The 26,882-nt window shown below is 46.4% G+C and overlaps 1 protein-coding gene across 1 annotated transcript; it reads right to left on the reverse strand.

The window, feature by feature from the left end:
- Positions 1-474: 474 nt before the first annotated feature.
- PI4K2A (phosphatidylinositol 4-kinase type 2 alpha) lies at positions 475-25,331 on the reverse strand. Its single transcript, XM_040992355.1, has 9 exons — positions 24,836-25,331; positions 15,686-15,886; positions 10,311-10,442; positions 9,655-9,808; positions 7,853-7,914; positions 6,508-6,607; positions 5,660-5,793; positions 5,202-5,261; positions 475-2,704 (listed from the first exon to the last, which is right to left on the reverse strand). Exons 1-9 carry the CDS (start codon positions 25,268-25,270, stop codon positions 2,543-2,545), a joined length of 1,440 nt encoding a protein of 479 aa, XP_040848289.1. The 5' UTR covers positions 25,271-25,331; the 3' UTR covers positions 475-2,542.
- Positions 25,332-26,882: the final 1,551 nt, after the last annotated feature.

Below are 26,882 nucleotides of genomic sequence, written 5' to 3' on the forward strand. Positions count from 1 at the left end.
TTTGGGCCGTCCTTGACTGCTTTCCCAGGCCACAAGCAGGGAGCTGGATGGGAAGTGGAGCCACTGGGATCCACTTCTATATGGGAGCCATATGGGATCCTGGCGCATTCAAGGCGAGGACTTTAGCCGCTAGGCCACACCACTGGCCCACTACTTTTTCTTATGAAAATTCATGGAAGACAAGAACCGACATTACTTTTTCTAAGTAAGGAATATACTATGTAATATTTCTTAGGGGCCAGCTCTTACAACAGACAATAGTTGTGCAAAAAATAAACTAAGAAGCATGTCTAGTAATGACCAATAGATTCACCACGGTGTAAATGTGGTATCAAATGAGTTATGAACATATTGTGGGAATTTCAGAGCCCTGGGACTTTGGAAGTAAGGGTCCTGTCTCAGCCCTTCTACTCTGTCCTTAAGTTATATTCCACCCTCTTGGTGTTCCTTCCCACAAAGAACACTGGACAAAAATAGTCAGAATTGGATTTGTTATTCATACATCTGCATTGATTTAAATACAATACATACAATTTCTACAGTGCATTAGAGAATGACATGGGGGGGGCAGCAGCACTCACAGCCCAGCCTCCACTTCAACACCATGGAACAGGGCCCACACTGGCAGAGGGATGAGGTGTTGCAGGAGTGCCACCAAAAAGCCTGCCCTGGCACCCAGGCCTTTGGCTCTCCCAAAGTCCACATTCAAGTCAACCTGAGGACAGGCTTCCAGAGAGGATGCAGACGGGCCAGGGAAGGATGTCCACGCTGACTGGCTCCCTCTTATACTGGACCCCAATTTCTTCTGCTCACAGAGCTGGTCTGGATCAGGACAATGTATAGACCTGGCTTGGCTGGAGGAAGAAACCAAGCTGATCCTCAGACGCCATAGGTTGCCAGGAGCTCCCGGACGTGCTTGGGTCAAGATGTCCATGGGAAGCTACCACACCTGGAACCCCGCTAGCACCTGTGGTCAGGAGGCAGCCAGTCTCTCAAACATGTCCAAGGCCAGAGTCCAGATCAGCGGGAAGCGATTGTCAGACTTGGGCAGGCAGGGAGCTGTGCCTTTGTCCATAGGGCATGTATATCCAGCTCTTCTTTTCAGCTGGGCAGAAGCCCAGCACAACCCATGATGGAAGGGGAGCAGCATGGCACAGCCAATGAGAGGGCTGCCGGTCTCTGCGTCACGGACGATGGGAGCCAGGCAAGCAGAGGACACAGCCGTCACCTCACTCCTTTTCTTTGGTTGTTTCTTAAACCTTCGTGATAGCTTCTTTCCAAGGCTGATTGACCAGTTGCAGGGTGACAGAACTCAGCTGTGCCTCAGCCACAGGCAGTACCCTTTTTACTCCCTCCTGTGGCCTTCTTTGCTTTGGTGTAGAAAGGGCTTGAACATCTGGCAGGGGTGTGGAGAGCAGGGAAGACACATGGAAGTGAGAATATGCACTGTTAGCTGAGTAGGCACTGGCAACACTGGGGCCTTGCCTTGCTCAAGAGGCCACGGAGAAACCAGCATAGAACAAGAAGTCAGGAAGCAAAAAGGAAACTGCCCATCAGCAGGCAGAACACTTCTGCCATGCCATGATAGTAGCATGTAAATACAAGAACCTAATATCGTGTTCTCTTAAGGGCTGGACTCAACCCAGGATCCTCTCGGAGACCCACTCCAGAACCCAAACTGAACTCATAAATCAAGAGTTAGGAAGACAAATATTTAAAGTAAGGGCGGAACAAATAGCTGGAACCAAGGACTCCAGAAGTAGGGCTGGACAAGTACACCCACAGAACACTTGTTGCTCCCAGCATACATTTGAACTATCACCTTTCCATGCGGGGGTGTCAATTTCCTGTCCTGATAAAATGCTAAGCCCAGTCCCGCCTGTGTCTGCCTGAGTGACAAACAGGCTAGCTGCAGTTGGCCAGAGTGCAGAGCCACAGGCAGTGGCAAAGCCAAGCCTCCTTGTCATGAGAAGGATGGGGAGGCCTGGAACCACCTACAACACTGGCAGGAAGAGAAAGGGAAAGGAGATTTGGCAAAAACCCAAAAGAAAGATGGGCCTTCTGTGTGTCCCAGCACTGCAAGTGGTCCCCTGACAGCCTTGGTTCCTGGGAATAAGCAACACAAAGGTCTGTGCCTATGCAAATTTAGGTCTAGATTAAAGGATTCTGCCCTAGGAGGCTGTAGGGATTTGCTACAAGCATTTAACTTGTTTTTGTTGGTTTGTTTTTCTGATGCAGAATATAATAGGGACTTTTGCAACAGAGCAAGGTGTTGGGGAAGGAAAGGACTTTCCCAGCTGCCACCAGGAGTCCCTGGAAGGGAGATTCTCCCTTCCAGGCGCCTGCATGGCCCTCTGGCCCTCAGCAGGGCCCAAGGGCACTCACTGTCCCTGATTGTGCTTCTCCCTGTGGGTGGTGAGTAGAGAGGGAGAGGACTTCCAGGCACTGCTTTCTCCACCAGCTTCCCTGGCTTTTTCTGCACCTGGCTCTGCAGGTTTCCTTCCAGCCCAAGTCTCAGTCTTTCCTTCACCTGCCTCTAGGGCTACCACCAGGAAAAGAAGGGCTTCCGACTCTGAAAGCTCTGCGTGTAGGACTCGCTGGAAGACCGCTGGTGCGAACGGGCCGTCTCAACAATCACGGGGGGCATCTGGACAAGGTGCAGGGGACTCTTGTTGTCCTTCAGGGCCTGGGTCAGGTTTAGGATCTGCAGTGAGAAGAAGGAGCTGAGTGAGGGGAAGGGCCAAGGTGTTGCAGGTCTGCCTCTGAAGGGAGGCCAGCACAAAGAGCTTCCACAGAGGAGTAAGGGATTGACACAGCAGTGGGAAATCACACAGACAGCTATTTATAAAAGTCATAAGACAGACCCGGGCAGTAGCTTAGTGGCTAAGGTCCTCACCTTGCATGTGCCAGAATCCCATATGGGCACCAATTCTAAATCTGAAGGCCTTGTTTTCCATGCAGCTCCCTGCTTGTGGCCTGGGAAAGCAGTCGAGGATGGCCCAAAGCCTTGGGACCCTGCACCCATGTGGGTGACCTGGAAAAGGCTCCTGGCTCTTGGCTTTGGATCAGTTCAGCCCCAGTCATTATTTTTATTGGAAAGTCAGATATACAGAGAGGAGGAGAAACGGAGAGGAAGATCTTCCGTCTGATGATTCAATCCTCAAGTGACTGCAACAGCCGGAGCTGAGCTGATCTAAAGCTAGGAACTAGAAACCTTCTGGGTCTCCCACATGGATGTGAACCACTAGATGGAAGATCCATCTGTGTCTCTCATTCTCTCCTTCCCTTTCCTCCTCCTCTCTCTTCTAACTCTACCTTTCAAATATATAGAAGTAAATCTTAAAAAAAAAAATAAGGAGCTGAAATTACTGTCTGAATACCACTAACATGGTCTCTTGCCTTGCTTGAGTGGCGGAGGGGCTTACTTAGGCTGGTAGACTTTTTGAAAACCTCAAACATCACTTGATATTCTTTGATATTAGCGAGCTGGTATAAAGGTAGTAGCAGGTAGTAATATGAACAAAGGAAGCAAACATTTATTCCACAATAAGAATTGCAGTCTGGCCACCCAACCAAGGGCCAACCTACAGGGTGTTCTAGCAGGAGGCTGGAGAGCTTTTTAAGGAATCAAGCAGGAAGATAAGTCTGAACTTTTGGCACTTGTTTTGAAACTTTAGCTGGCTAACGAGGCTACAGGTTGGAGATGCTTTGGGAGTTGTTGGGAGTGCTTTCTTTAACAAGGCTGGCTGGTGGTCAGCTGACTCATAGACAGTCAGGGAGTTTACATGGTCATGGGCATTCAGCCACTTTGCCTTTCAGAATGCCGGGTAGTGAGATAAGATGGAATCTGCTTTGGAGGCAGTTCCTGGACCAGCACCTGCCTCTCGACACCTCCAGGTTCCGTGAGCATCTGGCTTCACACAGGCAGGTGATTAGGATCTCACTGGAATTCTTACCTGACTGCTGCTGGTACACCAAAGCAGAATGAAGCTTTCGCTTTAGACATCAGCTCTGGAAGAGGCCATAACCTGTCTATGTAGCTGAATACATGTAAACCTAAACTTACTCTAAAATGATCATTTTACTTAGAGAAACAATGAGGAGACAGCATTGGAGGGGAAAATCTAACTGAAATATGGGCATCAAGTGGCCATCTTCCATCCCTGGGTGGTGTTGTATTTTGGCAGGTAGGAGCAGCTCCTGCCTCTCCCTTCCCCACACCCCTGATGATGCAGGCGAAAAAAGGAAAAAAAAATTGGAAGCATTTGTCTCATCTACCCTCCTCCATGTCTCCACCCTCCGCATCATAATCAGTGGTCCTCACGGGCATACATTCCTCTCAACTATGTAAACAACGTAAGAAAATCTCTTTCAAATAAAATTAAAATAAATCTTAAAAGAAGAGGAGGAGGAGGAGCTGCTGGGACTGAAACTGGCAGTCATATGGGGATGCCAGTATCACAGGTGGTGCCTTAACCTGTTGCACCACAATGCCAGGCATTGACCGCCCCATTCCTAGGGGGAAATGGGCTCAGCAAGTTCAAGCAATACCGTTCCCAGTCTCAGCTAAACAATGAGAAGCAGTAAATGTATAATGGCTGAGAAGACTGACCAGTTTTAGAGGTGTGAGAAGCTGGTTTTTCTATATACAAAATCCTAATTGCAATCACATACTGAGTACTTCAGTGTGCCAGGACTACTCCAGCTAACTTATCTCATCATAACCCTATTATGTAGGCAGTTATTAGTCCTGTTGCAAATGGAGAAACTAAGGGAAGTAAAGATTAAATACTTGCTCAAGGCTCACAGTTGTTAACGCCAAAGCCAGGCTTCAAATCCAGGTGCTCTGATCACAGGCTGGGTACCAGGTCAGCCCAACTCTTAACAGATGCACAACAGAGGGTCTTGCCAAAGGCCACAGAGCTTGAAAGGGTTAGAAGGGTCTAACTTTTCAATTTGAGGACAGGGATCACTGCTATCTCCACTAATGACACAACCACACAGTGTGATAGCAAGCAAGCACTGGCTACCACGGAAAAGGTGGGAGACCTAGGATGGCCATCTTTCCTCTTCCATGCATTAGGGCAGATCACAAACATGTGAAAAGGGTACAAAACACAAGCTTTACCCTTCTGCTCAAACTGAGCACAGTGCCCTCCCAGATGGAGCCCCCAAAGCCCCACAGGACATCCCAAGCTCACCTGTCCCCGCATGACGGCAATCTGCTTGTGGAACTGGCCCCTATCAAAACCAGGATCTCTCTGCAAATTAAGAACAAGAAGAGATGAGACTTCTTTCTCCTCTAATTAAAAACCTGATACAGAACACTGACAGAAGGTATGTGAGGCCCAGTAAACCACCACACTCAGAACTTTCTATTTCACACATGGAAAAACAGAATAAACAGATATCTCATTCTGCATCTCTGGCTGCAGATGCCAATGCTCCATTTTAATATGACCTCTGAGAATACAGAGCAGCTGCATGATGCATATGGCAATGCACCATGGTGCCCCTTTCCTTCAAACCCAGCCAAACCAGTCCCTTGGAAGCTTGCTTTTCACCAGCTTACTATTCCTTGCTGGCCTGCACCAGGAACAATTAGAAAAACCATCCAGAATCCCTCCTATTGTATAATAACATGATTCCCAGAGCTAACCTTGAAGAGTTCATATAGATCTTCCTCCAAGTCCTTGACAAAGTTAGGGTCTGATATCTTCGGAAGAATCAGATCTTTGATCTCCTGAGAGAAGGGGACTTTGGCCTGGGGCAACCAGGCCCAGTAAAAAGGATCTGAAAAGAGGAAAGGCCCAAAGCAAAGCTTGTATTAGAGTCAAAGCCCTTGTGACCTCCACCCATCAGGGCACTCTCAATGGGAGAACTCAGCAGTGCTGTTACTGTGGAGGTTGCTCAACCAGCAAGTGAGGGAAGCAGCACCCAAACCCAGATCTGCCCATCCCAGAGCGTCTTCACAGATCTCATGAGATCAAGACCTTCAGGCCTCTCTGGAAGCAGTCACTCACCACTGACTCATTGGGACAGTCCTTCCCACCAGGAAGGCTACTGCTGAAAATGCGGCTAGAGACCTACTCTCTGTATCCCCCACTCTCACAACTCCCATTTTCCACAAGTCTCTGTTATAATGGGGTAGAAAATGTCAACCAGCAATACAGAATACTAACAGCAGCTTATCTATGGAGACATAAATAAGATCGATTATAAAAAGTCCTCAAAAGCATGACAGAATGCAAGGTGAGGATGAAAAGACTCATCTTTATGCTTCTCATCTTGAAATCACCTTTATGCTGCTAATGGGAATAACAGAAGTTTAAAAATCCTAGCAGCTTATGTTAGAGAGTAGTTGCCATTTGCTGGCCCACTGGATCAGTAGCCTGCATAATCTCATTAATTCCTAGAACTCCATGATAAAGGTATTATTATCCCCACTGCACAGAGAAAGTCAAGTCTGGGCAGAACAGAGCTAGTCCCCAGCATTCAGAGCCTTACATGCCCTCCATGAGTCAGGATGCTTCAGGGGAAAAGCCAGCCCATTGTCGATGGCAGCCACCTTGATGACCGGCTCCTTCACCACCACCCAATCTGTGTCCTGCAGAGAAAAGGGACTAATTACAGAGGTACTTAGCTGCCTTGTGCCGGCTCCAGCAAAGCAACCATCTCAGCATCCTCATGCACCAAAACTCACTCAACCAATTTGATCTTCCCTGCCCCCGAGTGGTTAACTCTTGACATCCACATTTAGTTCATCTATGACATCGTACTTATTTCTTTACCATTGTATTTGAAATGTAGAATAGAATAATAACAAAGATTGCTATAAGCTATCATTGGAGGGAAAGGTATTGAGAATCTGGAGAGTGGAGAAGAAGAAACATCTGTATCTGATGGCTAGGGCCCTTTAGGGTGCATTTTTAACTCTGACATCACTTCACTGGGGATCACCACACTGTCCAGTGAGAAACAACCACGGAAAGGAAGAGTTGGCAGCTCTTCCAAAGGGGGTCTGTTCTGCTTCAGTAACACAAGAACTGAAGGGCAAGCACTGGAGACACGCATGAGTTCCTGGGTCACAGCTTCAGCTTCCACACCCCTTGTCAGCCTTTAGGGAGTGGGTCAATACATGGGAGTGCTCTATTTGTCTAGCTCCCCCTGCCTCTCAAATGAAAGAATAACTTTTTTTTTTTTTTTTGGTGTAGACATCGCCGTGCCAAATAAAACTGAATAGTATTCTGCAGATTTTTAGCAAGCTATTAAGCAATGTGATATGCACACAGTATGTGATACATATAGTTCAAACATATTTGACCTTTTCTTCATGCTACTGATTAAAATATAACTATTTATCTAAGAGGAAAAGACAGCGGAAGGAGAGACTGACAGACATACATTTTGATAGAGAGATCCCAACCCCTGGTTCATTCCCCATATGCCCATAATGGCTGGCACTGGGCTGCGCCAAAGCCAGGAACCCAATTCATGTCTCTCATATGGGTGGCAGAAACTTAACTACGTAAACCATCACCCTGCCTCCCAGGGTGTACATTAGCAGGAAGCTGGAATCACCAGAGCCCAGAATCAAATGCAGGTACTCATGTGGGAGGAGGGTGCCCCAGTCAGCGCCTCTTCACGCTATTCTTATTAACATCAGTCAACAGAATATTCTCTAAAACAGAGATTAAGAAAAACTCTACCAAATATAATCTATTAATAGTTTCAAATATGTGCTTCTGATGCTTCTCAATGTATGTGATCTAAATTGGGGACCACCTTATGTTTTTGATATTATCCAGACATTCCTCATCATCTTCTTCAGGTCAATGGATCAAACTCTTACCCGAGAGCTGGAACTATCCATAGGGCAGTCATATTTAATTAGCCAATTGTCATTGCCTCGATCTGTAGATAGAAATATAAAATTAGTAGGAAAATTTAGGGTGACTTTCAAGCTTACTACTAAAAATAACTGCAAAATCTGGCCTAAAATATTTTAAAATCTCTTGAAGGCACTTTCACAAAATTATAAAGAATTTAAGAGTCAAGAACTGGGAGACCTTGATTGCATATCACACAATATATATATATATATACATACATATATATATATACACACATACATATATATATATGTATATATACACACAATTTTTAAAAGTCTGTTAAATTTAACAATTTTTATTTTAAAAAGAGCTTGGAGAGAACAGAAATCCAGAGAGACGAGAATTTATGGCTTCTTTTCCCTAGAGCACCCGGTTCATCACAAATAGTAAAAACAGAATCAACGCGGTTCAGCAATATCACTTCTGGGTATACGCTCAGAAGAGCTGAAAGCAAGGTCTTGCAGAAATACTTGAACACTCATGCTCATAGCAGCTTTATTCACAAAAGCAAAAAGAGAGAAACAACCCAAGTGTCCATTGACCCGTCCGTCTAAGCAAAGTATATGCAACATAAAATATTATTCAGAATTGAAAAGGAAAAACATTTTGACATAAGCTATAATATAAAGGAACCTTGAGGACCTTACACTTAATGAAACAAGCAAATCATAACAAATATTTTATGCTTTCACTTATATGACATATCTAGAGTAATCAACATCACAGTGTGGGAGGCAGGAAAGGGCCTGGGAGGCAGGAGAATAGACAATTATTTTTTAATGGGTATAGAATTTCAATTTTACAAAATACAGGTTATTCTAGAGAAGCAAAGTGGTGATGGCTACACAATCTGCAGATACTTACTATCACTACACTCCACGCTAAAAATATTTAGGTGTCTGGCATGGTAGTCTAGCAGCTAAAGTCCTCGCCTTGCATGTGCCAGGATCCCCTTTGGGTGCCAGTTCGTGTCCCACCTGCTCCACTTCCCACCCAGCTCCCTGATTGTGTCCTGAGAAAGCAGTGGAGGATGGCATAAAGTTTTGGGACCCTGCATCCATGTGGGAATCCCAGAAGAAGTTCTTGGCTCCTGGCTTTGGATCAGCTCAGCTCTGGCCGTTGCAGCCATTTGGGGATTGAACCAACAGATGGAAGATCTTTCTGTCTCTCCTCCTCTTTGTAAATCTGACTTTCTAATAAAAATAAATAAGTCTTTAAAAGAAGGGAACAAATATATCTTAACTGAACATGTGCAGAGCTTTCTTCCTTACCATTATCCCCTAAACCATACAGTATAACTATTCGAGTAGCATTTACATTCTATTAACTATTACAATAATCAAGACACAATTTAAAACACATGAGAGGGTGTGCATAGGTTTTTATATGCAAATAGTATATCATTTTATATATATAAAGGATTTGAATATCCATGGTTTTTGGCATTTATAGGGAGGTCCCAGAACCAATGGAGACTATGGGACAACTCAACTCTTCAAGATGCTTCAGAAGAACCAGGCATCCTGGGAGGCTCCAGGGAGGCTAAGATAGAATAGAAATACTGGCTCGAGGCCTTCCCACCTCTAACAACTGCAGATGACATACCTAGACAAAGTTCAACCTGGAAAAACATTGTCTGAGGCTCTCCCAAAAGGATCACGGCCCTTTAGAATTAGGGAACAAATTCACACTAACAGGGCACTCTGTTCCTATGGCCCCTGATCCCACCAAGGGCACAGGACCACCAGCAGCTGCTCACCAGTGTTGCGGATGATATAATCCAACACCACCAACCGCTCAAACTGCAGCAGTAGTTGCCGGTTAGTGTTCTCAGGGAGAGGCTCTGCTTCAAACCGCCGTAGCCAGTAATCTGCATCTTTGTAGCCTTCAACAAAGATCTGGAATGAACCGACCTGGAACCAAGGCGAAGGAACAAAAGTCTTTTTCTAGAGCCCACATCCAAAGACCCCAGGAGCAAGCCAGGTACCCACTAAGGCCCTAAGACTTCTTATCAGTAAGGGATCTTTCCTGCTTCATTCCCTTGTAAATACATGAGAAAGGGGGTTGTGGTGGTAGTCATCCACCCAGATTTTTAATAAATTTATTTTATTTTTGATGTTGCTTACATAGTTGAGAAAGATGTATACCCATGTGGACCACTGATTAGGGTCATCCATCTGGATTAAACAAGACCATCCTGATGTTCCACAGGGACTAGGTGAGAAAGCTGGGTCTCTATTCCAGAGAAGTATTTACCAAACCTCAGGCCGTTCGCAGGAAAGAGGAAGACAGAGGCCTCAGGGCAGACTATGCCCATGTCCACAGACAAGTCTGGAGACCCCTTCTGTAATCACCTGAGTGACCATGCCACTAAAAATCAACGCCACTGAGAAGTCACAAAGGTCCAATTTATACCTTTGGTGGTAGCCCAATCCGGTTAAACCGCTGTCCAACTTTTGGCACTTTCTCTAGAGCTAGCCGCTTGCCCCTGGACTTCACTCTGTCAATGGCACTGTAGTTGAAGGTCTCGCTGGCCAGGTATACTACCTGCAGTGCAAAAAGAACAGATACCTGGGTTAGAGTCAAGCATAGGGAACCAGGGCACTACTGCAGGGAAGAGCTACATGCTCACTGATACAAAGAATGTATTTTCCAGCCTTCCTAGCATTCAAAATAAGGAATGGCTCCAAGCAATAGGATGCTACTAATATGATATATGGAAATAACCTCCAGGCATGGCCCTCAAGTTTCCTAGGATCCTGAGCGCAGAGTCGATTCATGTAGATCTACCTTATCACTACATGAGCGACATGGGACCTAGGAGAGCTGCCCAATGTGCATGAGCCTGAGACATGAACAAGAAATAAACTCCTACTGCATCAAACCACTGGGATTCAGAGCAATAAGTGAAATATCCTAATAAAGCTACCTTCGGAGTTAAGACGATAAGCCTAATGCCTATTTTCAGTTTCCTCTACATACTTTTCCTTTTGAATTTTTTTATTTTCTACAATTGCTCATGTCCTCAAACAGAAAAGCATTATTTATCTAGTTTTCATTTTTTTTTAAGATTTATTTTCTTTCATTGGAAAATCAGATGCACAGAAAGGAGAGGAGACAGAGATGAAGATTCTCCATCCGACAATTCACTCTCCAAGCGACCGTAACAGCTGGAGCTGCGTCAATCCGACCCGAAGCCAGGAGCCAGGAACCACCCCCAGGTCTTCCACACGAGTGCAGGATCCCAAGACCCTCAGCCATCCTCGACTGCTTTCCCAAGCCACAAGCATGGAGCTGGACAGGAAGCAGGGCTGCTGGGACTAGAGCCAGCGCCTACATGGGATCCTGGTTTATTCAAGGCGAGGACTTTAGCCATTAGGCCACTGTGCAGGGCCCCTAGTTTTCATTTTTAATGGATTGCTCAATTTCAGCAGAAACTATATCTGGAACCTTCACAAGCCTCTGAGTAGCACCTAAGTGGTCAAGAGACAGCGGTAGGAGGCAAAGTGGATTACTTTTCTCTGATTTCTTAATTATCCTCTTGACTTTTACACTAGATGCATACTTTGCCTATTCAGTGTTAGACTCGACTGTCTGATTGCAGTGGCAGACCAGACTAGGCAGAGCTACCACACCTGTGTGCCTCATGTGGACTAGATCAGGGAAAAGCCAGGCTGGGCAGATTATTCCTACTGGTGCAAACAAAATTAAAGTGGGCGAGGGTTGTTTGGGCAGCATCAACTGGAATCTGGGAGTGGGAGAGGCCTGGGAGGGAAATAGTGGGCTCATCCCTCTTGGGTTACCACTTCCACGGGAGGACATAAAACTAAGACAGCAGCTGGGGTGGAATGGGGTGTGGGACAGACTGGATTACTGTTACACTTACTGGCAAACCAGGGTAGGGGGCGGGCCTGGTGGGGGTTATTGTGGGTCACTCCAACTAGGCTGCAGCTCCCATTGGTTTATGTGAGGGCCACGTATGTGCGGGGCAGAACCAGGCTGGACTGCAACACCCATTGGTTCCAGTGGAAGTCGGGAGTGAAAACAGAACCAACCCAGCAATTACAACCACCAGCTGATTGGAGTGATGGACGGTGCCAGGCCCTGTACTTGTTAGCACATACAAGAAGTTTCTTTGGAGATCTTCCTAATCTAAATGCTGGAGTCAGAACCCTAACGAAGAAAAGAGAGAAGACAGAACGGGTCAACCAACCATCTTAGCTATGATGGACTATGTCAATCAGTGGATTTTTCAAAGACCTCATAGTGCTTGGAGTGGCAAGATTGACAACGATTCATAACTGTGGCAATATCAAAACCACTTGAGCAAGAACCTCAGAGCGTGCCCTACATCCGGGACCTGGGGAGGGTGGGAAATTGGGTGGGCCTTCTCCCTTAATATCCCCCTTTAAACATGAAGGTAACAATATGGAAAACATACTAGTATTATCCACTTTCCTGTAGCCCTTGAACCTTCTTACTCTAACTAACTATGTAAAGAATGTCAAAATAAATTTTATTAATAAAAAAAAAAGACCTTCTATCTGTATAGATTTCAATATTTTTGGCACAAAAATTAATTTATCTTTTAATTCTATTTCCAGACTTTTTGAGCCATCCCATTCTCAGTGCCATATGGGCGCTGGTTCTAATCTCGGCAACCCGGCTTCCCTTCCAGCTCCCTGCCTGTGGCCTGGGAAAGCAGTCGAAGATGGCCCAAAGCCTTGGGACCCTGCACCCGCGTGGGAGACCCGGAAGAGGCTCCTGGCTTCGGATCGGCATAGCATCGGCCGTTGCGCTCAATTGGGGAGCGAATCATCAGACGGAGGATCTTCCTCTCTGTCTCTCCTCTCTGTATATCCGTCTTTCCAATAAAAATAAAATAAATATTTAAAATAATAATAATAATAATTTTCCTAACAAAATTCATTACAAATAACTATTTTACCCATGAACAAAATATTTTTGATGCAAAATAATTCCCTCCCATTTATTCAATTATACATCTATTCAATATTAAAACAGAACCTAAAATAGATATGCAGGGTTCTATAGTAAGCACTCCCTGGCTTACAAATTAGAAAACTAGCCACAGGAGTGAAGGAAAAGTGACTTTTCCTAGGTTATGATGCCAAATTGCATGGTGAAAACCTAGGTTCTCTCAAGGGGTGTAATAAAGTACCGTTTTCCCACCTTTTAGGTTTATCTGCAATTGTTCTTCCCACTTTTTCTCTATGACTACCAAAACCTGAAGACTCACAACCTGAACAACCAAAAAGAATTATAGCCCTAGTGTCAGAGGCACTGCAAGGTGAGCCCCCCACTTCCACAGTGATATCAACAGCACAGAATCCTGCCCCAGGCTGGGGAGGCACAAAGGGTCTGAGTCCTCTCATTACTCCTCAGCAGCTGAGTGCAGCCTGCAGGTTCTGTCTCATCTCAGGGTCCTGGAAGACAAGTGTTTTTGCTGCTGCTGACTTTCTGATGACAAGGACCCTTAAGCCTCATTAAGGTCCTTTAATACGGGAAGAGGAAGATGGAGATTGTGGGAGTAGAACTGCTAACAGGGGCATATGCTGCTCTAGGCACCAGGCTATGTGCTTTTCAAATGCATGATTTTCTGTAATCTTAATGGGTGCCTTATAAAAGTAGTGACTGTACTCCTATTTTTATAGTGACTTGCCCAAGTATCGCACAAATAAAAAGCTGCAGTATCAGAATTCCAATTCAAACACCGAGTTTCTTAGACAATAAATTCAGGTGCACCAGCAGAGCAGGCGAGCTGAGGGCCAGAGGGTAGTTCTTAATATTTACCTAGCAAAGGAAGGAAATTCCAGAGTGATGAGCAAGGAGCATTTAAATGAGTTTCTAGAATGCAGGAGGAGTCTAGGGGATTTCAGGTTTGGCAGGAGACTAACAGGCATTTATTCTACCAGGTACTCGAAGCGTGCTCTCGGATTTCTACTCACACAGAAAACTAAAACATGAAGGGAAGAAATCAGTCTAGCCAGTCAGGCAATAAACGAAATGCCAGATGGACTACAAACTTGGCCAAACATTCCTTCTGAGACCTGAATTTGGGGTATCTTTGATATTATTTCTCAGAATTATCAAGATACGCACTCACTGATACAGGTAGTACTTAATTAATGAAAGCTTACTGTTAAACACTGTACTGGGGCCAGCACTGTGGCGTGGCAGGTAGATGTGGCAGACACATCCCACAGTGCATTGGTTCGTGTCCTGGCTGCTCCACTTCCTATCTAGCTCCCTGCTTAGGGCCTGAAAGGCAGCAAATGATGGCCCAAGTACATGAGTCCTGCCACCCGGGTGGGATATCTGGAGGAAGCTCCTAGCTTCTGATTCCATCTCCAGTCACAGGGGTCATTTAGGGAGTGAACCAGGGGCCAGAAGATTTCTGTTTCTCTCTCTTTTGCTCTATCTTTCAAATAGATAAATATTTAATAACACAGAACTTTGCTAGGTGCCGAAACTAAGAGAAGGAACTCAAGAAGGGATCTCTGACTTTTAAAACTTCCTCAAATCATACAAACTAGTTGGCTAATTGTTTGGAATTTATAGTGGTAAAAAGGTGGACAAAGTCAAAAACATGCATGAGTCACATTTCCTTAAGATACTCTGAGAAAACAGAAAACACATGTTTGAAGAGAAGTTCCTAATTGCTGACTAATCTCCAGCTCATAGAGTCTGATACCCAAACCCCATGCGGAATAGCTCAAGCAGGGTTTTAGATCTGGAGGCATAGCCCTTGCCAAAAGGGTCCATGGTTGGACTTTTGACTGGTCTAGGAGCCATCTTCCTGCAATTACAGACAAGAGTGATTGAAAATATCTGTATTTTTTCTGAGAACAAGATGTGCAGCTTTCATCAGATCCTCAGAAATAGATACAATCTGGAGCCCTAAATCCCCTCTGCAGCCCGAGAGGCAGTGTTTTACGTACATCATTACCAAACCCCAGGCAACCACAGACTCCATGGTGCTGGTGGCTGCTAGCTAAACGTTGCTAAGCTGCCCAGCAGACTCCTTCCGTTAAAAGCCTTGCAGAATTTCAGAGAGCATTTTGCAGACAGAGGTTCTTACTCTGGTGTTCGTAAAACTCCTTTGAAGTACATCTATCAATTCTGTATTCAAACATATCAAGGGGTGAAGGATGGAGGAGGGTCCAGACCTTGTGAAACCTACAGCACAAGCAAGGTGTGTACAAATCTGTTCCATGCCTGAAATGACTTGGATCTGGGACCCCTATTTTGGTATATTCAGACAAGCCCCATAATTCCATAACAGAAAGATAGGTAAGGAAAATTCCAGGTCAGTTCCATGGAGGAGTTTCAAATCAGAACTTATTTCAACTTTCAACCCATCCTGAAGGTTTTCTTGCCAGATCTTGCCTAAATTCTTAGCTGATACCAACTAGTCCATTCTTGACCAAATTCAGATAGTGAAGTGATGCAAAAGAGTGAAGCGCAAAAACAGTTGACTGCTTAATCAGCTTGGGTTTGTGTGGGACCCACAAGGAGAAGAAACCCACAAAAATGTAATCAGATGTAAACTTCCTGAAGTTGCATGAAAAAGTATTTGTGTGCATCCTTTCAGGGGAGCTTTCATCAGATGATCAAATCGTGAGATCTCTGTTACCCTCCAAAGCTAGGCTGAGAAACCCAGGCTCCAGGAACGACCAACCCCCACTGAACCCAAGGCCTAACATGTACAAGGCATGAGTCCCAAGTCAACCGATGAACCCCACAGTCCATGGAGAAGGGTCACTGACCTTGGTACGGGGTACAATGTTGAGCTCCAGCTTTTGGTCCACCAGGCTGGCTCCCGCCTCTGAGAGATAGCCCTGGTTGAGGACAAGGCAGTCACGGCCAAAGCAGCAGGGACAGCACAACTTCTGCAGCCACTTGGTCCACTTGGGATTAAGTTGCCCGTACGGCTCTTCGTTCTTGGGTTTGAAAACAGCAATGATCTTCTACAAAGACAAGAGAAACAGGGGACCTTAAAGGCAAGCGGATTAAATAACCCTCAGATCAACTGAGCAAGTGTCCAGAAGGACAGGCAATCCTGACTTCCAATCAGAGGTAGGTTTCCCAGATTGTTTGTTTGCTTTTAAAGATTTAATTATTTTGGGCCTGGGGCAGTGGCCTAGTAGCTGAAGTCCTTGCCTTGAATATGCCGGGATCCCATAGGGGCACTGGTTCTAGTCCAGGCAGCCCTGCTTCCCATCCAGCTCCCTGCTTGTGGCCTGGGAAAGCAGTCAAGGACAGCCCAAAGCCTTGGGACCCTGCACCCACGAGGGAGCGCTGGAAGAGCTCTCTTTCTCTCTTCCTGTCTCTTCTCCTTTGTATATATCTGAATTTGCAATAAAAAAAAAAAACCTTATTTTTATTGGAAAGGCAGATTAACAGAGGAAAGGATAAACAGAAAGATCTTACATCTGCTGATTCACTCCCCAACTGGCTGCAATGGCTGGAGCTGAGTTGATCCGAAGCCAGGAGCCAGGAGTTTCTTCTGGGTTTCCCATGTGGGTGCAGGATTCCAAGGCTTTGGCCATCCTTGACTGCTTTCCCAGGCCACAAGCAGCCAGCTGGATGAAGCAAGCAAGACAGAACCCATATGGGATACCTGCACTTGCAAGGTTAGGATTTAACCAATTGGGCCTGGCATGATAGTGCAGTGGTTAAAGTCCTCGCCTTGCACACCCAGGACCCCATATGGGTGCTGGTTCTAATCCCAGCAGCTCCACTTCCCATCCAGTTCCCTGCACCCAAGTGGGAGACCTGGAAGAAGTTCCTGGCTCCTGGCTTCGGATTGGCTCATCTCCAGCCATTGCGGCCGCTTGGGGAGTGAATCATTAGATGGAAGATCTTCCTCTCTGTCTCTCCTCCTCTCTGTATATCTGACTTTGCAATAAAAATAAATAAATCTTAAAAAAAAAAGAAGAAGAAGAAAAAGATTTAACCAATTGAGCCATTGCTCTGGGCCAAGGGAAGTATATTTCTAAATTTCTTGGAGGACACTAAGGCTAATCAGTGGCAGATATGGAATCACTGGCAACAACCTTAGTCAATACTGAGCTGCTTCTTGCCCACCCAGGAAGCACACACATGCAATGTACAAACATACATATGGAAGAACAGTCATCTGGTCCCCCAAAAAGTAAAGAATTAATTTGTCATGAATTGTATGTTACCTTTTTTCACATGTACCCCTGCACTCATTTAAACTGCATGGGATTTCTTTACATGGCACTTTAGAAATTTAACATCAATAGATTCTAACTTCCAAGGGACATAACACACACAATTGTTCCACATCAAGAATGTAAAGACTCTGGAAGTAAGTAAGGAGGGCATTATGAAATGAGGTTAAGGAAATTCCTTCATCAGTGGTTAATTTCTTCCGTCAGCCTTATTTCACCCCGAGTGTCAAAAACAAAAGAAAAAAAACCAAACTTAAAACAACGTTTAAGAATGATAAGCAAAGATGGCAACCAGAGAGAAAAATCACAGCAGAAGAAAAAAAGAAATCTGCTTCTTGGTTAGGACAGCTTCTGCTAGTCATTCCACCAGGCAAAAGACCAGGACAAGAGCTGCTCCGGGGATTAAATTCATCTCTTCAGCAGACAACAGCCGAGTCCTCCAACGTCCTTAGAAACATCGGATGAATAGATGAATAGAAACCAAGGCCCTCCCTCCCGGATTTCCTTCCACAGACCAGTGTGCCCTCTGAGGTTGGCATTTATCTCATTCTCTCCAACACCAGACTGGTAATTCAAAGGCAGAGAAGCAAATAGCTTCTCCAAGTGATTCACTTGGCATCATATGATTTTTCTCCTCCCACCCTCCACTGCCAGCTCAAGCCAATTTGGGTCATAAGACATCTTCCTGTGGGTGTCACTTCCTGAGTGGCAGGTCACCACAGCCAACATGCACCCATCTGCCATTAAGTACACACTCCTATTGGGAACTGTCTAGGCCTTCGTCTCTAACAATAATTGGTTTATCTGGAGGCAAGGCCCTTTAAAAAGTCTGAGAAATACAGAACTCTCCTCTTTTTAGAAAGAACCAACTTAACTTATTGTTAAAGACATACAAATTTGCTTAGCTACAGGGATGATATGCACACATTCATATCCCAAATCTTCAGAATGAATACTTTAAAAAGTTTTATTTATTTGAACAGCAGTTAGAGAGGTGTCAAGACTGAGAGAAATTTTCCATCTGCAGCTTCACTCCTCAAATGCCCCCAACCAGGGCTAGGCCAGACCAAAGCGAAGAGCCGGAGCTTCTTCTGGGTCTCTCATGTGGGTTCAGGGAACCACATATTTGGGCCATCCTCCGCTGCTTTCCAGGCACATTAGCAGGGAATTGAATAGGAAGTGCAGCAGGTGCTGCTTGAGCCAGTGCCCAGACAAGATGCCAGTACCTCAGGTGCTGGCTTCCCTGATTACACCACAATGCTGGCCCCAGAATGATGCTTCAGCAAGAAGCCTCAGTTAGCTGACTGTCTCTACTCCTTTGCAACCACAGCCTCTTAGCAACAAAGCAGTGGCATCTGCAAACTCATGACTTAGAGAATAAGGGATAATTCCACTCTAACCATAGCACAGCTTGAACCATATCCCATAACACAGCAGTCGGGCCAATGGAAACACAATGCGGAGTTCAGAAAGCCAGTTCTCAGTGAAAGACCAAGACGTTCCTACTAGCAGGGCCCATTCAGAAAACTCCAGCGTTGAGGCTTAACTACTTCACTTAAAGAAAGCAGAACTTGGAAGGCCAAGCCTGCAGCCAAATGCCATTTATAAACTGACCTCTCAAACTTCTCAATTTTCCTTCATCATGAGACCTGGAAAGCATTTCACTGACTCTTAAAAGCATCAGTAATTATAGTGATCTCCATAGTAAGGAGCTTTGTGAGGAAGAAAAAAAAAAAGCTACTGTTTGAACCAGATAAATAAAAAAAATGGTAGGGGGGAAGGACGGATGAACAGAAGGTCATTCAAACAGAAAGGGAGACAAGTGCCTCCTAGGACCAACGTCACTAACTACACTAATTGTGCTTCAGTTCAGTGTAATTCTGTCAACATGTGCTCAGCATCCAGTTTGTGTAAGAAAATGTACAAGCACTGCGCAAGTGGGTTTTCCTAGAGAGAGAGACCAAAAACAGCCTCTGGCCTAAATTCCAAATCTGGTGTTTGTTTCATATGATCAGTTACCTTCCTGAATAATCAAGAACATTCTCCTCATTCATAGAGAACAAACTCTAAAGCCACTCAAATTAGAAAGACACCCACCCATATCCAGCTGAGAAAAAATGACTACTGACTCATCCGACTTGTCATCCTCCTTCTGTAACACTCTCAGTGTCTTACAGCATCGTGCAGTTTGGTGCTGTATTTTAAAAACATGCTTCCTTAACACGCATTCACTATTCACCCTATAAATGGAGGAGGTGAGGTAAAGATGGCTTAAGCAGCAACAGTCGATAAGGCAAGGACAAAAAAAAAAAAAAAAAAAAAAAAGAACCACAAAAGGAAATGGAAGACACTTATTGGCTGGTTTCACAGTCCACAGCCAGTTACCAAAACTTGGAACCTCGGGGGTCCGGTGCACCTATCCTGTGGTGACAAGGAAAATATTAGGCCAGGCCACCAGAGTCCCCTTCCTCTAGACTCCAAACTTGAGATATTTCAAGTGCATCAATATAATATTAAAATAGCCAGAACTCACCTTTAATAATTTTTGATGAAAGTGATGCATGTTAAGTGCATAGTTCTCTTTAGAGTCTTAAGATTCTTTCAAACGGAAACACTTAAACTATTTATTGGGGTCAGTACCACAGTGCAGCACACTAAGCCTCCAACTGTGGTGCCAACATCCCACATGGGCACCCATTCAATTTTCAGCTGCTGTATTTTTGATCCAGTTCCCTGTAGATTCTGCACCCAAGGAGAAGACCTGAAAGAAGCCCCTGGCTCCAGCTTTGGCCTGGCTCATCCTGGTTGTTGTAGCCACATGGTGAGTAAACCAGCACATGGAAGACCTCTTGCTCTGTCTCTCCCTATTTCTCTGTAACTCTTTCAAATAAATTGAAAAAAAAATCCATCATGATCTACATCAGTATATGATATGTAAACTTGACTGCCTCTTTATATTTCAGATAAAGAACTTTCAGGGCAGACAATTTGGCCTTGAGGCTAAGCTGCCCGTTACGACACTCACGACCCATATCAGAGTAGCTGGGTTTGGTCCCAGCTCTGGTCCTGGTTCCAACTTTCAGCTAACGCAAAACTAGGTTGCAGCAGTGATCCTTCAAGCAATTCAGTTCCTGCCACTCACAGGGAAGACCTGGCATCTCCACCTCCTGGCTTCTGGGCCACAGGCCTTTGGGGGATGTATGGGAACTCAGTTATGCTCTCTACCTGTCTACCTGCCTGCCTACCTGTCTCTACCCTATGCTGTTTAAAAAAAAAAATCTTACTCTGTTTGAGAACATTTGATGACGGTTATGAAGTGTGATTCTCAACCAAGTAGACAGACACCAGAATTGCTTGGTCGGCTCAGGCAGGTGGAAGCAGCACATTTAATAATGTAACAATTTTATATTTGAAAAGGGAGAAACATGAAAAACTGTTGGTGGAGAAAGTCTGAGGGCATTTCAGTAAGCTCATGGAAAACGTGGAATTACAACATGTTTATTTATTTTGGTGCCCAAACTTCTCGAATATCAACACAGTTGTTTCATAATACGTGTTTTCCACAAATTTTTAAATTTGCCTGGGTATTTATTTAAGAAAGAGACAGAATTCCCTTCTGCTGGGTTATTCTCTCTTTCTCAAGATTATTTATGTGAAAGGTACAAAGAAAAAAAATGCACAGAAAGAAAAATCTTCCATGCTGGTTCACTTCCCAAATGGCCAAAACAGCTTGAGCTGAGCCAGATCAAAGCCAGGAGCTTCTTTTGGGTGTCTCAGGTGCATGAGGCACCCCAACACTTGACCCATTCCCTGCTAGTTTCCCAGGTCCATTAGCTGGGAGCTGGATTGGAAGTAAGAGTAGCCAGGATTCAAACTGGCACCTGTGTGGGACACAGCTACCACAGATGATGGGTTTACTCATAGGCCACAACACCAGTCCTCTGGGAATTGGGTGTGTATGTGTGTGTGTGTGTTTTTTTAAAGATTTATTTATTTTTATTACAAAGTCAAATATACAGAGAGGAGAAGAGATAGGGGAAGATCTTCCGTCTGATGATTCACTCCCCAAGTGACCACAATGACAGGTGCTGCACCAATCTGAAGCCAGGAGCCAGAAACTTCCTCCAGGTCTCCCACGTGGGTGCAGGGTCTCAAAGCAGGATCAGAACTGGTGTCCATACGGGATCCCAGCATATGCAAGGTGAGGACTTTAGCCACTACGCCACCAAGTCAGACCCCATAAATTAACATTCTCACTGGTCTGTAACCACCTTTTCAAAATTACTTTTCTTTTTTTCTTTTTTGCCTTATTAAAACTATGCATGAGGGGCAAGGAGACTAGTGCAATGGCTTAATTGGCTAATCCTCTGCTTACAAGCGCCAGCATTCCATTATGGACACCAGTTTGTATTGCAGTTGCTCCAGCTCCCATTCAGCTCCCTGCTTAAGGCCTCGGAAAGCAGTTGAGGATGGCCCAAAGCCTTAGGACCTGCACCGTATGGGAGACCTGAAGAAGCTCCGGGTTCCTGGCTTTGGATTGGCTCAGTTTCAACCACTGTAACCGCTTTGGGAGCAAACCAGAGAATGGAGGATCTTTCTTTCTGTCTCTCCTTCTCTCTGTAAATCTGCCTTTCCAATAAAAATAAATATATATTTAAAAAAAAAAAAAGGAAAGAAAGCAAGACTCCTGACTGGGTTCCCACTAACCACCAGGAACTATGTCTTGAGCTTTCACATGACACCTCAATTAATCCTCTTAAACTAGTTAGTCACATGCTGTTTAGCAATTCCTGGCTATATGAGCATCCAGTGTTACGGGCGGCTTTGCGCAAAGAATTCTCTTGCAGTTGAGTGAGCGTGAGACCTGCGGCGCAGGGATGTAAGTGAAGAGGGAAACGTGAGCACGCACCACCACAGCTTCTCATCTAGCATTTTCCATTTTACTACTCCAGGCCCTTAGCTCATACCATGGCAAAAACCATCCTGAACTGGGAAGTGGAATCAGGGCTGCTCTCTTCAAGAACCTTTTAGAACAGCCTTAAAAGCAGCTGTTCCAGAAACTGCTGGCTCCCTGGTCTCTGCTCCTCTTCTTCCCTGGACAGAAGATCCCTGATTTTCCCCTCAGTAAAATAAGGGCTAAAATTCTCAACTACATCTGCAGGGAAGTGAACAATGGCCCTGGCCCATAAGAGGAAGAGCCTAGGGTAACTTTTGGGAAATGCCTTAAAGTTTGGTAGGGACTTGTTTTCCCTCCCCCATCCTCGTTCCCACCAACTGGAAAGCAGACAAGCTGTGCAAAGCCTGAGCAGCCTCTTGGAGCACGGAGAGGGACGCTGGCTGGAGAGAGACTGTGTCCCAGTGAAGAGAAAGGCCAGGGCCGTCATTTGTGGCCTGCAGGTTCATTTAGCTTCCTTGCAAAGGAGGCTTTCTTCACTATCACGTCAAGGCATCTGTACACATAGTTGTACTTGGCTTCAATACTAACCTGTATTGTACTGAAGTTCACTGAAAGGAGAAATGAGATGACTAACCAAGGCAGCAGGGCACGGAGCTGAGTGTCCGCTCTTGGGCAGTCCACCTGGATCCCGTCCTGTGCCTCTCCCCTTCACTAACTGGGAAATCAGTTACACTCTGTGTCTCTGTGTTGTCCTTGGTAGAACAATAGAAACTACCTCCAAAAGTTGTTACTAGAAGTTATTACCTGTAATACATTTAAAACCGTTCCTGGCACACAGAAAGTATTAACAAAATATTTGGTCAAATACATAAATATCTTTGGAAGAGGTCCAAAGATGATAACACCACCTACGGCAAGTCCATGGGGAGTGGTCCTCTGTTCTAAACCAAGCTTTCTTCTGTGGAAGCCCAGTGGTCAGACAATCTCTCCAACAAAGGAAAGTGCCCAGGAAATTCAGAGCCTGGAATCCTGCAGACCCCAAGAGTCATCCCACGGCCTATCACTCATGGCCTGTGATCTGACATGGTGGCACTTCACCTGCCAGGCAGAATCGAGGGGGAGCATACCACCCCCACCCATCAGGGCACCAGCTCACCTTGGCTGTCCTGACCTACTTCCAGTGGAGCTGCAACAGGTCAGGAAGCGAGAAGCCTTCTCCTATACTTCTCAAATATAATCTTAGCTAAAGAAGCTAAAAAGAAAAACCTTCAAACAGAAAGCAAAAAAACAACTCAGGTCTCCGCTCTCACGCTGCTCTCAAACGAAAAAGATTAAAAGCATCCTCCTGGCATTTGGCCCTCAGGAAACTCATTTTCCTATGCTTTTAGAATGATGGCTTCTGTTTGACTCTCAAGTGGCCTTATTTAAGGGTCCTGGGAAGATATACTAATCTCAAAGCTTTGGTGGCAGAACTGCCCTCTGATCCTTGGTCACATCAGGATCACTCCGGGTGACTATCGGGTGATTCAATGACTCTCACCCCAAGCAGCAAGGCATAGCCCACCCTGGCCTCTCAGGACTCCCAGGAAAGCAGCACAGAGGGGCTGGCGTCTCCTACAGATGCCTGCTTGACCCCTGATGACTCCCACTTCTGCTCCAGCTCCCTGATCATGTGCCTGGGAAAGTAGCTCAAGATGGCCCAATTGCTTGAGGCCCTGAATCTGTGGGAGACCCAGATGTAGTTGTGAGCTTCCGGCTTCAGCCTGGCTGCTGCCATTTGGGGAGTGAACTGTAGATGGAAGTTTGTGCTTTCTCTCTCACTCTGTCTTTCAATGAAGCAAATCTTCAAACAAACAAAAAACAGTGCATGCCCCAACTAACAGGTTCATGCAGAAGATGCAGGGAAAACAGAAGGTAACTCTGACACGCACCATTTTAATTATGACAATAGTGTTTTCCAAAAAGCCATTTTGGCATCTGAAAACTTAGGCAAGGCTTGATATTTCGTAACCTGCTGTGCGATGCCTCTGGCCTGATCAATCGCCTTAAACCCTTCTTCAGTTCTCAAAAAAAGCATAAAGGCCATTTCATATCCCATCCCCTGCCATCCCCCTTTAGACACATGCAGGTGGCATAAATAAAGGTCAGTAAATGCTTTGTCCTTAGCTGAAGATCAGACTGATGACAGCCCTGGGAAAGAAATGAAAGTAAAAGGTAGTGCGCAGTCTCATGTTTCCAAAACTCGGTGTTTGAATCAATTCCCAGAAGCGAGCAGTAACCAGGGGGAGATGTAACCGTGGAGTCCACCCACTCTATCGGCAATGTCCGTTATGAGGCGACCCAGGACGGTGGCACAAGAGATCACCATAACATAAGGCTGGACCTGACGGGTCACCGACCTCCAGAACAGTAACACGCCGTCCAAGAAGGGAGAACAGGCACCAAAACCTAACCTGCCGCCCCAGAAGCTTAATGGACTGCAAGTCCCTTACCAGAAAGCACAATGCTCCCCCACCCATCCGTGACTCTGTCCATCAGCACATTGCCTCACCATACAGCTGGGCCTCCAGCCAGTATCTGTTCAATTTCCTCTTTTCCTTTTCCGCTCGATGCTCCCCCACCACACAGATTCTGGTTTTATTTCTTCACTCCTATGCAGAGTTTCCCCAAAGCCAATCCTAGGGGCATCCCGCAATCTGGCCAGGCATATCTTCCCTTTATGGCAGCGTCTCCCCCATGGTTCTCCCCCATTCCTGCCCGCGATGCGAAGCCTATTAAAAAAAAACCCAGCCCCTCTCCCCTGTCCGCAGCCCCACTCTCACCCCATGAGGGTCCTTGACAAAGTAGCTCCCGCTTGAGCCCTGGTAGATGCGCTCGGGGAAGATGCCGCGCTCGATGGCCAACTCGGCCTGCCGCACCACAGTCTCGAACTCGGGGTCGTCCGGGAACTCGTTCCGCTCACGGTGGACCTGCGCGGCATTCGCGGCGGCCGCGGCCTGCGCCGCCAGGGCTTGGGCCTGCACCGCCACGGTCTGGGACTGGCCTTGGGCCGCCGCGCCCCGGGCCCGATCCAGCAGGGGCTGCCGCTCCCGGTCGTGGCCTGGCGAGCCCGGCGGAGAGGGGCCCGAGCCGGCCGCCGATGCTACTCGGACCGCGCCCCCTGGCACCTGCGGAAAGTGAGCGCCCGAGCCCGACGGGAATGTGTACTCCGGGGGTTGGGCCCGCTCGGGGGACACCAGTGGGCTCGTCTCGTCCATCCCTCAGGCCGCCGGCTCCGGGACCCGGAGCGCTCGGCACCAGCTGAGCTCGCAGCCGGGACCAATCCGTGACGCCCCCCACCTCCCTCTCAGCCAACCAGGTCGCGGCGTCTCTCTGGCCCCGCCCCCTCCCTGCCCTGTTTACTTGGCGACGAGTAGGCACGGCCCCTCGCGCGCCAACAGTAGCCAATCAGAACTTACTCCTACGCAATCGCGGCCTCCGCATTTTTCTCTCCGTCACCTTCGGGGAAGACTGCGCAGGCTCCAGGGCCCAAACCGGGGTCAGCCCCGCCCTCGGCCGCGACCGTCGAAGCCCCGCCCTGAGCTTCCCATTGGCTGACGGAGCTCGGGGCGCTTTCCAAACAGTCGCTTTTCCCCACAGTCCTTCGTTCTTGGAATGTCTGCTAGGGACTGGCTGGAGGACTTTGTGTCATTTACTCGCCAGCTGCTGTGTTGAAAGTGCTGGAGAGACAGCTAAAATCTCCGGTGCTACCTCAGTCAAAAGTTTTTAAAAAGCCCAGCGCCCGTTGCGCCGCCACGCCATATGGGATTGGAATACCAACTGCGCCACTTCAGAGCCCCCATCCCGGAAACGCAGGGGAGGATGGCTCAGTGCTCCCACACCGCAGGGGAGACCATTTAGGGAATGACCTAGCAGATCTTGTTCCCTCGCCTCTCTAACTCCGCCTTTCAAATAAATACATCTTTGGGAAGAAATTATAAAGCCTGTCCTTCAGGTATCTTACATAGTGCTTGACCAAAATGCGCCATACTTGTGAGTTGAAGAAAGATGCTGTCCTATTAGATTTTAGAATTACACGACTGTTTCATTCAGTACTGTAAAACCTCAGTTTCTAATCACAGGGGATAAGTAGTTTTTGTTTTTGTTTTTGTTTTTTTAGATTATTTTATTTGCAAGGCAGCAGTTCTTCCATCTGCAGGTTTGAGCTCTCGGTACCTACAAAGCCAGGGCCTGGCCAGCTGAAGCCAGGAGCTCTAGAATTCAATCCCACCAAGACTCAGGTATCTGTGCCTCACCTGCTGCCTCCTGCTGTGCCTGAATCTAGCAGAGTAGCCAAGACTCCATCCAGGCACATCTGATATGGGACGCAGATAACAGAAGAGATACAGCCCCAGCCCGTAGGGTGCAAAATACCTCATGGGCTACCGTTCAGGTGACAATGTATGCCCACACAACTTTCTAAGGTATGGAATGACAGGTCAGTAGCAAGGATATCTGAATTAGAATTCCAAATTACTTAACTTCTTTAAACCCCAGTTTCCTCATAGATAAAATGGAAATAATCATCTAGGCCCCACTTGATTAAATAGGCATCAAGGGCCCAGTGGTATCCTAGCAGCTAAAGTCCTTGCCTTGTACACACCAGGATCCCATATGGGCGCTGGTTCTGATCCTGGCAGTCCCGCTTTCCCATCCAGCTCCCTGCTTGTGGCCTGGTGGGAAAGCAGCTGAGGAAGGCCCAAAGCCTTGGGATCCTGCACCTGCACCTGTGTAGGAGACCCAGGTGAGGCTCTGAGCTTGAGTTGCCTTGGGATCCTGCACCTGCACCTGCATAGGAGACCCAGATGAGGCTGCGGGCTTGAGGCTCTG

The sequence above is a fragment of the Ochotona curzoniae genome, unplaced genomic scaffold (assembly GCF_017591425.1).
Source record: "Ochotona curzoniae isolate NIBS_2020 unplaced genomic scaffold, NIBS_Ocur_1.0 contig_66, whole genome shotgun sequence".
Lineage (NCBI taxonomy): Eukaryota > Metazoa > Chordata > Mammalia > Lagomorpha > Ochotonidae > Ochotona > Ochotona curzoniae.